The following is a 13,805-nucleotide window of genomic DNA, read 5'->3' on the forward strand; positions in this document are numbered from 1 at the left end:
AATACTGTACAGTATTTGTAAGTTAAATATTTACTGTTCTCGTATGTACTGTACTTGTAAGCACTTAAATAAAGTTAAATCATTAAATAAAGCCTTGTAACCAGTTAACCCGAATTATATGATTACCCATGATCGGCGTCGGAATATTGCCTTTTTTGTTTGTTCGTTAAACTCTTACTGTACTGCTTTTCTACAGTACTGTATTTGTAAGTTAAATATTTACTGTTCTGGTATATACTTGTAAGCAATTAAAGCATTAAATAAAGCCTTGTAACCAGTTAACCTGATTTATATGATTACCCATGATCGGCGTCGGAATATTGCCTTTTTTGTTTGTTCGTTAAAGAATTATAATAAAAGAAAAATACATTTTTGTCTTGGTATCTTTACCTATTTGCTCAGGTTTGCTGTAATGGTTTGGATCATTTGATGCAATGCAACTTGTAGAAAACTGGGAATAAACTTTCGGGAAGTGAACGAAAATCTGGGACATGAGACTGACCTTGACTTCACCCTCTCATGTAACATCTGTCAGTTCACCACCTGCTATCGTGATGAGTGGGTGTACGATTTTTTCGCTCGTGGCCATGCCTAACCACGCATAGGTACACCCATTATCTCGACCCAGACAGAAAATACAATCTTTTTCCTCCGTTGCAAAACACAAACAACCACCCTGTTTACGAGACAGCAATATATATTGCGAAAATAACAAGGTAAAATGATAAAGATGAACGTAAAATGATAGAGAAAGATGAACATGTTATGACGGAAGAAGTACGTTTTCCCCGTATGTAAACGTATTTATTTCTGCTTTGTATCTGTATTCGTAATAATTAGACTTATTGTTAGTTCTGAAACTGCATTACGATTCTATTTTTAGCCATTCTCGTGGTGTGGGAGCTGAAAGTTGTGACACAACTTCCTTATTGCTAATCGGACTGACCCTCCACTTTATTCTCCCGTGGCCGAGTCTAGCCTTGGAGGACGTGCAGTTTTCTCATTAAGGACTGAAAATTCAACTCTTTCGCTCCCTTTTCCAAGCATGGGCACAACGATAACGTAAAAAATAACTCGAAACTACCATAAATATATATCAAAAAGGTGAAAATGTATTCATTTTTTTTTTTTTCCAGCCATTCTTAACACATTATGTACTGAAATCATTCGATATCACAGTACTGCACTTCTAAGTTAAATATGTACTGTTCTGGTATGTACTTGTAAGTTAAAGCACTGGTACCAGTTAACCTCATTTATATGATTACCTATGATCGGCGTCGGAATGTTTCCTTGTGTTTACGTACAGTATTTGTGTGTTGAAGTTTTGCTCTGGAGTACTGTATTTGTGAGTTATAACATTAAATAAACCTTCTAACCACTTAAAGTGCTTTCTAGTGATTACCAGTGACAGATAACAGCAAAACAACACATTTGGGGGGTCTAGGGAGCAAAATACGGAGTAGTTTAAATATACGCGATTTCGCACCTAACACGGCACGGTAGGAACGAAACCCACGTGTTCCATGCGAGTTACCTGTATATATGTATGTACTGTATATATATATATATATATATTAGATGTAGTAACCCTTCTATTATCCAGACGTCCATTATCTGGACACTGTGATCTGGTCGTTTGAAACCATTATTCATACATTTTTCCATTTTATCTGAACAAAATGCTTGGGTCCAGGTGGAAATTATGGCTGAGCGAACATTTTCGCCCAACAGGGCCATTTTTTTTCATGTTTTTTTTCATGCCACTGTAGGGTATGGCCCTGCAGTGTTGACTGCTTGTCTGTGGTTGATGGGGTCTGCCTGACCATGGTAACTGCTTGGCTGTGGTTTACAGGTCTGCTTGACCTGATCGAGTACACCCAACCCTCTGCTATCTCGGCTTCAGCCATCACATTTCTCTGCTATTAACCCCTACACCGTGGGCATGTTTACCGATGTTTTGCGTGTGCCGCAGGGTTATTCAGGCTCCGACAGACTCTCAAAAAATATTTGCCAAAAATCAGTTATTAGTCCTAGAATATTAAAATTTTATATGCTTATGGCACATACCTTCAGCTTTCTCCTGGAATGTTTGTTGAGCCTTCGTCAGTTACCGTAGGACTTGTGGAGACCTCTGAAGTTGGGTAACGAAGTCTCCACTTTACACTTCCCGACAACCCGTAATATGATTACCACAGCCAGATATTAACACTATAAACACTACTCTATGATTTTCAAGTAGTTTGGGATCCATACTCCAAAAAAAAACCCACTGTGAAGGCAATGAAAATTACGAGCGCGTCTGACCGGCGCACTTGCACTAGTTCGCTCTTGGTACTCTGTCATTTATTATTCATAAAACTCCTCACACTTTATATTTCTATCACTATATAACACTTATATATATCTACAGTCTTTATCCATAAGTTTCCTTCAGTAGTATTAGTTTATTGTCACTGTAAGGATTCAATTTCTTTCAGTAAAATACGTAGCATTCACTTTCTCGTCCTGTATACTAGCATTGAGAGTGAATGTCACTTTCATCTTCACTCTCATAACTCATAGTATTCAATTATGCTAGAGTGAAACTTTCATTTTCATTACTCCTAGGGTATATACTCGTATTCTTATAATACTACTCATTTACATTTCTATTTACGTTCTCTATTTTACTTACGTTATTTACATTTCTATTTTATTTACGATGTGTTATGCACTGTCACTTGAAGTAACTTATAAAACTATTTTCCATTGTTCACGTATATTTACATTCATTACTTTCACTTGCTGTTTATGCATTATTTACAATTCCACTTGCACTGTTTTACTCAACAGAAAGATCGTAGTCACTCTTTTATCAATTGTCAGCCCTTTACCTCTTTCCACACGAGGTTTAGTAGGGGGTAAAGGTCACAGGGCCCTTTGCATGGGGGTGAAAAAGGCCCTGAAGTCAGCAAGAAGAAACAGACGTATCTTCGGAAGATGAGAGTAAACTGATAAGGGAGGGCCGGGGTAGAGGCCTACTTAGGGGATATTCAGTGCTACCAATGTTAGCTCTTGAAACAGCTATGTATAGCACTGAAATGACTGGCAGGAAATCTAGACAATACATTATAAATTAGGTAGTTCCAGGTGAATGTAAATATCACTTAGGCTTCTCCCTTCCTTCCTTACATGTATATTTATTACGAAAATAGATTATACGGCATATTTCAAGGGGAAAAAAAACAGCGAAAATTAGCAAACGAGTGCACGTGAGGTGTCGTCAGGTGATAATTAGCCAATTCCAGGTGTATGGCACTCTCACTTACCTTATTTCTTTCTTGTATATATTATTTGGCATAAGAATAGGGCATAGGGCTTATTTCAATGGATGAAATCAGTGAAAAATTCCAGGGAAGATTTACTTAGCGTAGCACGGCCGGGCAGGTGAGAGGATAGGGTAATGGAGGGGGGGTAGGGATGGGAGTCAAGAACGGGGAGAAATGGCTAAATTGTCAACAATGGATGGGAGTACAGATGAGATTAGGAGTGCTGACTAGTGTTGGACATTGGTAGTACTGATAGATGATACAAGCCCCCACTTGGAAGCCCGGGTGAATTCAAAATAACACAGAATCACAAAAGTGACACCACGCGGTATGATCCCTTGCTCCCAAGCGTCACGAAAGTGACGCCCCGTGGTTAAAGGGTTAAGGATACCTAACTACACAAACTTGACTATCGCGCCCCAAATACAGACCATAGTGCACTGGAAATGGTGGAAAAAGTTCAAAAAGTCCAGGTTTGACTATCGCGCCCCAAATACAGACCATAGTGCACTGGAAATGGTGGAAAAAGTTCAAAAAGTCCAGGTGCCTGGTTCCCCACAGACAGTTTGAGGCAGAGGTAGAGGCTGCAATGGAAAAGGCACGCCAAATCCCTGGAGCTAGTTTTGCTGAGACTACCGGTGAGGACATTCGAGAAATGATACAGCCTGCTGCAGTTACTGCTGATGAAATAATTGAAGAAGATGATGTGGCACAATAAGAGGACAGCCCACGAGAGGATGAGGAAGGTGTAAATGTGAGGCATGAGGGATTATCCATGGCCTACATTAAGAAACTGATAGACTTGGGTTGCCAGCTATGCTACCTCCTTGAACAAGATATAACAATCAACAGTGAAGCAATGTTTTTCATTCATTCATTCATTGCCAGACGCCAAGTATCCCAAACGGGGTGGCCAAGGGCTTAGAGTTAATTGTTTTACAAGGAGGGGCACTAATCCTCCACCAACCCCACTTGACGTAGGGATGCCAACAGCATCTGGTGTTCCCAGGCGGTCACCCATCCAAGTACTAACCAGACCCAACGTTGCTTAACTTCGCTGATCGGACGGGAAGTGGTGTACTCAACGTGGTATGGCCGTTGGCAACAGTGAAGCAATGTGCTTCTTCAATAATAAGGCACTGGCAGGTTACGAGGAGCAGTATCACACCCACGTCAACTCCCTCCACCAACGCCAGATCACCAAATTCTTACAGCGTCACAACAAGGCACAGCTGGCCCTGCAACCAGAGGCTGAAGCAAGATCAGGACCCTCCCACCAGCCCTCTGTCTTTGACGTTGGTAACAGAGAAGAATACTTGGCAGTGATGCACGGAGCCAGAAAGGATATACAGGGCAAAGTCTGAGTGTCAGAGACTTTTACTGGATACCCAAAATACAGTAACCCCTCCAAGATCCGACGTAATAGAGCCAAAGGCACATCCGGGACTTGGTTTTGTTTGGGACTTGGGAAAAATGCCCCTGGACAGGTACTTATAGACCCCAACCCAACCTAACTTTGAAAGCCACCTAAATAACTCTCTACCAGACATGCACAGCACCTATTTAAGACCCTATGCACACAAATAAGGGACAGAAATCACGAAATAAATGAAAAAGAACCAAAGAATGAGAAATTAGGAGTATGGAAAATATTCAGCAGTGTACAGGGTACTTACGACACGTCCATGGGCATCATGAAGATTAACCCGCCTCCTCTATGGCTCTGACAGTGGTCAAGGTGCTCTTGAAGTACGTACACTAATCCAGTGTTGTGCTGCACTTAATCCTTTGCACTGTGAATTATAATTGTATAAAACCACACAGTCTGTTCTTACTTGCACCACACCAGTTGCAACATGCTAGTGTTGCACTCTGCACTTATTCCTTTGCACTATGAATTCTAATTTCTTAACATTGCACAACACTGTTAACTCCCAGTTGGTCTAGTGGTGAGGTATTGCAGTTTCTTCACTGTTTATTCCCAAAACGAGCAAGTGGGTAGCCATGGCAACGGGCGTGCAGTCACGATGGTAGGCAGGCGGGAACTGGGAAGGATGCAGGCGTGCTCTAGCGGACATCAGAGGAACTACGCGCCAAAACACTGCTGTTTGTCACCGTGCGGCAAAGTTAAAATAGGGATGAACACATATTGGCTTTTTTTTTTTTTTCTCCGAATTTTTTGGCCATTTATGGTGTCCAAGGACCCAAGCCCAAAATGTCCGGGACTTGGGCGTCTGGGTCTTAAAGGGATTACTGTAGTGCTGAAAGGAGGATTTTTTTTTTTTTTTTTTTTTTTAATGCATGGAAGAAGGAGCCAAAGGCCAGAAGCCTGTATGACTGCCCCCTCCAAGAAAAAAACATAAACAAGATACCAGAGAGCCAAATTCATGATCTGTTCATTTTGATATGCCTGGACACACTGCATCTCAAAGACTGGAGGTCATAGACAGTCAGAAATACAGATATAAGAAGACAGTTCCAGAGTTGTCCTGAAGGACTGGGAGAAACGGGTAACTCTTGCAGATGATAGCTGGACAGAAAAGGGATGAGAGTTTTTTGCTAGATGGGTGCTACATGCCCGCCATAGCGGCAGAGGGATGAAAGCAGCCAGTTCTGAGGAGCAGTGACCACCGAAGTAGCAACAGAAAAGCCTGAGATGCAACAGTGCAGCAATGAGACAGAGGTTGAAGGGAGCCAGTAAGAGGAGGAGAGTTAATGAGATGAAACACCTTTGACTTCACCTTGTTGAGAAGAGCTGTACGTGGGGAGCCTCCCCACACAAGAGAGCTGTACCTTACACAGGGGCGAATAAGATCCATGTATTAAGTCAACAACTGTGCTGAGGTAAGGAAGGCATGGAATCAGCTTGGCACACCTAATCTCTTGGAAGCAGATTTTACAACTGAGGTAATACTGTATGACCTTTCCAAGATAAATCCCAAGAGAATGAAACTCCCAAGCATGTTTTAAGATGATGCAGGACTGAGCTGGATTTTGACAAGTTGAAAGATGTAAGAACTGAGTTCTTGAAGCATTAAAAACAACAAGATTACTTTTACCCAAATCAGGGATATAAGTCAAGTCAACCATTAGATATGCCATAGCCTCATCCATTGTTTGCTGAAGTGACTAGTGAGATGGACACTACAGAAAGCTGATGGAAAGGTGAAAGGTGAAATAATGAGCATATGAATGGACAGGGTTAGATGTACAGCTTACGTCACTGGTGAATAGAGGGAAGAGAGTTGGTGATAGGACAGAACCCTGAGGAACACTGCTAGAGCTCTAGGAGGAAAACAGTGGTCATCTACAGCACCAGCTATGGAATGATCAGAAAGGAAGCTATATATGAAGGCACACAGAAGGATAGAAACCTTAAGAGGACAGTTTGAAAATTACAGATTTACGCCAGACTCAACTGAAAGCCTTTGAGAAGCCAAGTGCAATGGCAAAGCTTTTGCCAAAGTCCTGAAACGAGGATGACTAGGAGTCTGAAAGGTAGGTGAGACGATTGCCAGTGGAGCGTCCCCGGAAGAACCCATACAAACAATACAGAATGGTTGTGATAGGAAAGGTGCTTTAAAAATTTCTTGTTAAGAACCGCTTCAAATTTTTTGAAATGTAGGATATCAAAGCAATTGGGCAGTAGTTAGAGGGCTGGGATGGTCATCCTTCTTTGGGACAGGTTGACTGATAGCAAACTTCCAGCAAGAAAGCAAGGTACAAGTTGACAAAGGCGAAAGAGTTTGCCTAGGCAGAGTGTCAGCACAGAAGCACAGTTCTTGTGGACAACAGGAGGGACCCCATCAGGCCCATATGTCTGTTAGTACTGAGTACTTATGAGAAGTAATCTGATGATGAGAGAAAAGAGGGATATAACAAGTGAACAGTGTATGAAGAATGATGAGGGAAGGGTATTGGTGAGGAGTGATGATATTGAGGATGCTTGGAGAGAAAATTACAACCAGTTGATGAATGTGGAGTTTGAATGGAACAAGGAAATTTTGGAGATGGAAAATCCAGCGTTTGGCCCTTAGTTTTTGGTCGATACTGGTGCTGAGGGCAGGGCAATGACAGAAAGCAGATGGAAAAGGCTGTAGGTGCGTTTGTGTTGACTGCTGAGATACTGAGGGCCTCTGGAGATGTAGGAGTGAATTTAGTTACTAGTTTATTAAATATGATTATGTCTGAGTGTTTGCGGAAGGTGGGGGTGCTCGCCATTCACTCACTCGATGTAGTGCTGCTTTGGGTGTCTGCCCTTTCTTCTTTTCTTTCCTTCCTCTTCTGTCTTTCTTTCCTTCATTCTTTCCCTTTCCATCTGCCTACAAATGACTTTACACTCCCTCTTCTGTTTTTCTCTCCTTCACTCTTTCCTCTTCCTTCAGCCTATGGGTGACTCTACACTAAGTGACAAGCCAAATGGTTTCCTGTATACCAGGAAACTATTTACTACACTGGGTGGTAACCGTATAACCAAATTATGGCACCTGGTGGTTTAGTGGGCAATTAAGGCGCTCCAGTCAGACTGAGCCTGTGTAGGTTTATATCTAAGAGGTAGTAGGGGTTTACTGCTAATGCAATGCCACTCAAGGATGAGTGGGGCTGGTCACATTCTTATTAACTGTCAGGACCAACTTGCCTATGGTATGACAACTCTAAAGTGGCAGCTAGGGTGTGGCGCAAACCTCAGTAGAGTGTTGCTATGTTTCCCAAACCCGCGATGTGAAACGGCTGTTATATATGTAATAGGCAACACAAATAAGATAAACACATATGAATACAATGTTAACATGTGTATTATAATATACGAAAGAACAGCAAACTTATCATGCAAAAATATTTATATGGCAATACAGAAACGTGGCATAAATATATTACTGTGTTCCTAAAACATGTAGTCACTTGTATTGCTTTTACCGTATTTCTGGAGTGGGTAATAATGACACAGTTATAAGATAATGTCCAGGAAAATAAGTAAAAATATGCCAATTTGTTAGTAAAAAAAAAAAATTAAAAAAAAAAAAAAAAAAAAATTAAACCCTCTTGAGCGGCAACACTCACACAGACCCAGTCTAACCCAGCCAGAGCTTCTTGTGTCACTTTCCTTTGTGTCCTTGACTCAGACAGGATGGCAGCTCAGCCAGCCCACCCCTAGCATCTACATAGTCAAGCTAAGGAAACTGACTTCAATGTAAGGCTGTATTTTCAGAAGGAGAAGGAAAATGGAGGAAAATAAAGAAATGAAAGCAAAAGTTTATAACATTCACTCATAAAAGAAATTAAATTCCCCAGGGTAATGCACATCTCCCCCCAGGAGAGAGAGAGAGAGAGAGAGAGAGAGAGAGAGAGAGAGAGAGAGAGGGAAGGCAGGCCAAGGGCAGTGTTAAGTGCAATGTCAAGCTGAGGGAGAGATGACGGAAGGGAGGGAAGGAAGGAGGGAGAGAATGACTGAATGAAATCATGGCGCCGCAACAGCGAGGTCATCTGGCGCCACATGTAAAACAATAATAAATATTTTTAAGTATAATTAGATATAATAAAAACAAAATAAAGAAATGAAAAGGTTTGCACCACACCCCAGCCGCCAGTTTAGAGTTGTCATACCATAGCCCCGGGCTCTTATGCTCCTAAAGGGGTGACATAAGACTGATGGATGGATGGATATATGAGTGTGTTGTTCCAGATGACAGGCAGAGGAGCATGGCTGCAAAATGTAAACAGGGAAAGGTGATGCCCTAGAAAGTGGAAATTATAGGGGCATTAAGCCTCTGGACCAAATGATGAAGACAATTGAGAGAGTCCTGGAAGCTATGATTAGGGAAAAAATGAATACTGATGAAGTTGTTTGGGCTTATGCCTGGCAAATGGACAAGTGATGTAGTTTTCACTGACCAAGAGCTTCAGGAAAAATATATGTGAAGGAAGGGAGAGTTGTACACTATTACTGTTGATCTGGAGAAGGCTTTTGACAGAGTGCCCAGGTAGGTTGTGAAGTGGGCACTCAGAAAGCTTAGGACGGAGAAATAGTTGGTTACAGTTGTTATGGAAATGTATGAGGATGCTTCCAACCAGGCTAATGTACAACGATTTAAGGGATGAATTTCCATGAATGTTGGTGTGCATCAGTGGGTCAGTTTTAAGCCCCTTATTGTTTTTATCATGGTGCTTTAAACTCATTCATGTGACGGCAGAAACGGGAGGTGTTGCATACTAATGACTTGATGTTAATCGTGGAAAATGACAGGGTAGTGGAAGAGAGGTGGAATGGGGGATAAGGGTTTGAGAGTAAACATGGATAAAACAGGTGATAACATCTAGGGTAGGTGGTGTCAAAAGGAGTGTGGCTATGTGCAGTTTGCCACATGGGTGTGGTAAACAACTTCATTAGGTGCAGTATTTGTGATAGCAGGTGCATATGAGTTGTAGTGGTATTAGTTATGCAGCAAAATAATCCTGATTTTGACTGTGCACAATGTATAGGACAGAATACAGAGAGGTGGGAAAGGATTAATATTTCTGGAGAGTTCAGTGAGTGTGTGAAGGAGTTTTGTTATTTGGTGCTTCTTCACCTCTCCCATCTCCCTATCTCACTCTCTGCTGTAGCACTGCAAATCTTACCCTGCTCATTCTTCCCACCTGCTTCTTCACCGCACCTACTACCTTGTCTCTCTCTCTGCTGTATCATTGCAAATCTTACCCAGGTCATTCTTCCCACCTGCTTCTTCACCTCTCCCACTACCCTGTCTCACTCTGCTGCATCATCACATTTCTTCCCATTTCTTCCCCTCTTCATTCTACCTCGCACATCATCCTGTATTTTTCCGTTGTATCATGCTGTATCTCACCATCCACACTTGCTTTTATCATTATTTTTCTGGCAGTTCCTCTTATCTCCACACTACACTGCACTACATCTCTACACTTTACCCTGGTATTGCTCTGTCACTCCATGATCTTGGTGGAGGTGGGCCTGCAGCTAGCTTGGCAGCAAGGGTAAGGAGTAGCTGGAAGAAGTTTAGGGAGTCATTGCTTCTCTTAACATTAAGAGGGCTCTCCCTCTACAATAAATTGTCCTTGTACTGTATATAACATATGTGAGGAGTGTAATGCTGTATGATAGTGAGACTTGGGCAATAAAGGAGGAGGACATCTGTAGGCTGAAATGTATAAAGATGAGAATGATCAGATGGATGTGTAGTGTGTTCTTGAATGACAGGCCTGGGGACTGTGAATGAAGAACTGAGAGGAAGGATGGACTTGACTGTAATCATGCTGTTATGAAAAAGGGATGAGTATGCTGTTTCAGGCATGTGGAGAGGATGGAAGATGACAACTGAGTGTAGAGGGTGAGAAATATGAATGCTGAAGGTAGAGTTGTGAGAGGCAGTCCAAAAAATATTTAGGATAAGCATGACCTATATTACATGGGATTGAATAGAGAAGCTGCTATATCAAGCAGTGTGGGGAGCTGCCATCAGGTAACTAAGGCCAACACATGCAAGCATGTTTGAGCATTTATAAACAAAACAAAACAAAATGTGAATGAGGAGGGTTGAGGACCAAGAGGTAGACCTAACAACACTTGGGATGGGGTCCTATAAAATGACCTAAAGATAAAAGAACTGAGCAAATATCCTGCCAGTAACCATGTACTGTAGTACGGAGAGTTGTTTTTAATACAGCTAACAAATGCAAGCATGTACAGCCTTTCCAAACAAAACAAAATGTGAAATGATTATAAAAAATTTGTCACTATGAGGTGTTACTTAGCTTCATATGTCTTTAAAAAAATAATGAGAATAAAGCCTTAATAGCATGGTAGAATGGATGAATGGACTTACCCTTTCTGCCTCCTCCTGCTGCTTCTCTCGGTCTTGCTTTGCTTGTAGTGCAGTGCGAGCCAAGCTTTCCATGTGAGATGTCAGCCATTCCAGTGCTGATGTCACCACACTGAACACCATCACCATCCCCAGGTTGTCACTGCACTGAAGGTGGGATGATGGATAATTTTTCACCACAGGCTAGTATTATTTAATGCATGCCTCTAAAATTTCAAACTGAATCTGCTGTGACGTGTATTACAATATAAGTGTTTATGATTAAGCAATGTGGTTTATTATTACTCCAAAGCAAGCACCACATACTCTTGCTTCTGCTTTAAGAAATGCAATAGCTACAGCAAAGCTTGTCCAATATATGAAGATACATTGTACCATACTCCAGTTCTCACTGTCTTGCTGTGCAACTGGGTAAATCATAACTCAAAATACAGTATACATACAGGACATTATTGTGTACAGTTGCTGCTTAACCTTGGTCTGTCTGGCCAAGCAGATCCATCGACTTAGAGTACAGGCCATCCTACAGGTACTGTACAGCACATACACTGTTTAGGGATCTGGTACCCCCCTGGGGTAGACAGCAACTCACCAGCGTCAGATCAGGGTTCTTGCCGTGGTGAAGTGCAAAGAAATTGGCGAAGTATTGGCTCACAGGTGGATGCTGCAGCAGCACCACCCAGGGTGAACAGTGCCACCACATGTAGGCTCCCTGTCAGCACCACTGTGTACAGTAAATGCTAACATCGTTCATGACTGCAGTTTATACCTGATACTATTCCTTAACAGGCATGACTGTGAATTATGGTTCACAGTAATAAATCTATGAACATATCTATCCTCCATCTCATTTTTTTGTCTCCCCTCCCTCTCCTTTCCCTCTCACTTCCTGCCTCTCCTAGTCCTCTCTTCTTGCCTCCTCCCTCTCCCCTCCTGCCTCTTCTCTCTCTCTCTCTCTTCTTGTGTCCTGCCACTCCTTCCTTACTGCCTCTCCTCCTTATCCCTTCCTGCTACCCTTCCCTGTCCACTCTTGCCTCTCCTTCTCTACTTATCTTCCCTCTTCCTTCCTGCATCTCCTCCCTCTCCCCTTCCTCTCCCTTCCTGCCTCTCTTCCTCCTCTCTTCTTGCCTCCTCCCTGTCCCCTCCTGCCCCCCTCTCTCTCTCTCTCTCTCTCTCTCTCTCTCTCTCTCCCTCCTTGTGTCCTGCCACTCCTTCCTTCCAGCCTCCCCCTCCCTATCCCTTCCTGCTACCCTTCCTTGTCCACTCTTGCCTCTACTTCTCTACTTATCTTCCCTCTCCCTTCCTGTCTCTCTCCCCTCCCCCTCCACCCCCCTTCCCCTTTCCTTTATGTTTCTCACCACATCGTCCAATCGTTGCCTCAGTTCCTTCAAGTCCTCATCTTCTATGTTGTCGATGGGAGTGACCTCAAGCACAGGTGGCTGGTCAGGGTATGTGGCAGTGTACTGGAAGGTGAGGCAGATCTCCGCCGCAGCTGTTGCCTCCTCACCTTCACCACCTCCCTCTGTCTTAACCGTGATCTGGAATTTGTGGTGTGGTTCTGTCTCCAGGACTGAAAAAGAAATAAGAATAAAGTGCTGTATGGAATGGTAAGATACCAACACGAATTAGCCAATCAAGTAGCAAGAACCTTAAAATTCAGTAGCAAGTCTCTGTCTTTATACGGCTGCTAATGATATAAACAAACAAGTACAAAATGGTGTACATTAAGTAATTACTGTATGATGCAGATTTGAACTCCATATCATCACTGCCAGATATACAGAGTTAAATTACAAAAAAGGAAAACATTTTCAATAAGGAAAAGAAGAGCAAAAAGTACAGTATACTAATTCCCTCAAAAGCTACTATTTATGCTGAAATTCACTATCTTAATTACTGTGCTAGTACTGGTATTTACAGAGTAATAGCTGTAATGGTTTCTTGTACCATAAAATTTGTAAAGGCTCCAACATGCTTGTATGTGTCGACCTTGGTCACCTAACAGCAGCTCTCCACACTGGTCAATCTCTAGCACCCTCCTTATTCAGCCTCTTATCCCTGAGGTCACACTCTATGACCTTGTCCCAGATCTTTTTTGGCAAGCCTTTTGTAACCCTACCTTGACACTGTGAGAGGCTTATGGATTTAAATTATTACAGGCCACAAATTTATTAAAGCCTACATTTATATAATTAATGTATTACAACTGAAACTGTCTTTACCAAACTGATGAGTTTCTTGTGTTTAATAACAGTGGTCCTTTGCTTATCACACATAACTGGTACTAGACATGGCACATGATAACGGAACTGTGCCTACTTAATTTGTCATAACTCTGACTTTGCCAAAATACAGTAAGCTCGCCCCGAACACATTCTCGCCGAACACACTCGCAATTATACGCGGTAAGTGTTGGGATACGTATAAGACAACGTAAGATTAAAGAACCATTACAAAAACTAAAAATTTACACGAAAGCAGCCTTTGAAAGGCGAAATCCTTGAACATCAGCGCAGCGCGCACAGTTTGTTTTGATCATGTGATCTGCTGTACTGCTTTTGAACAGTTCTGTATTTGTAAGTTAAATATTTACATTACTATTCTGGTAAGTTTATGTGCAAGTTAAAGTACCATTAAATTACTTTAAAGCAAGAAA

General features: G+C 42.1%; 1 protein-coding gene and 1 non-coding gene across 2 annotated transcripts in view; both read right to left on the minus strand.

Moving 5' to 3' along the window:
* LOC145404902 (RWD domain-containing protein 1) overlaps positions 1–13,805 on the minus strand; it is a 124,644-nt gene that overhangs the window by 81,661 nt on the left and 29,178 nt on the right. The window contains exons 2-3 of the mRNA XM_080276404.1: positions 12,508–12,719; positions 11,153–11,296 (exon numbers count right to left, since the gene is read on the minus strand). Coding sequence (XP_080132530.1) covers positions 11,153–11,296; positions 12,508–12,719 — 356 coding nt within the window. The remainder of the gene's footprint in view (positions 1–11,152; positions 11,297–12,507; positions 12,720–13,805) is intronic.
* LOC145405157 (5S ribosomal RNA) lies at positions 4,296–4,414 on the minus strand. The gene has a single exon (XR_013898268.1). It is a non-coding gene; the product is annotated as a 5S ribosomal RNA (ribosomal RNA).

Source organism: Coenobita brevimanus, chromosome 65 (assembly GCF_032717465.1).
Source record: "Coenobita brevimanus isolate Jiangsu-jjx chromosome 65, ASM3271746v2, whole genome shotgun sequence".
NCBI lineage: Eukaryota > Metazoa > Arthropoda > Malacostraca > Decapoda > Coenobitidae > Coenobita > Coenobita brevimanus.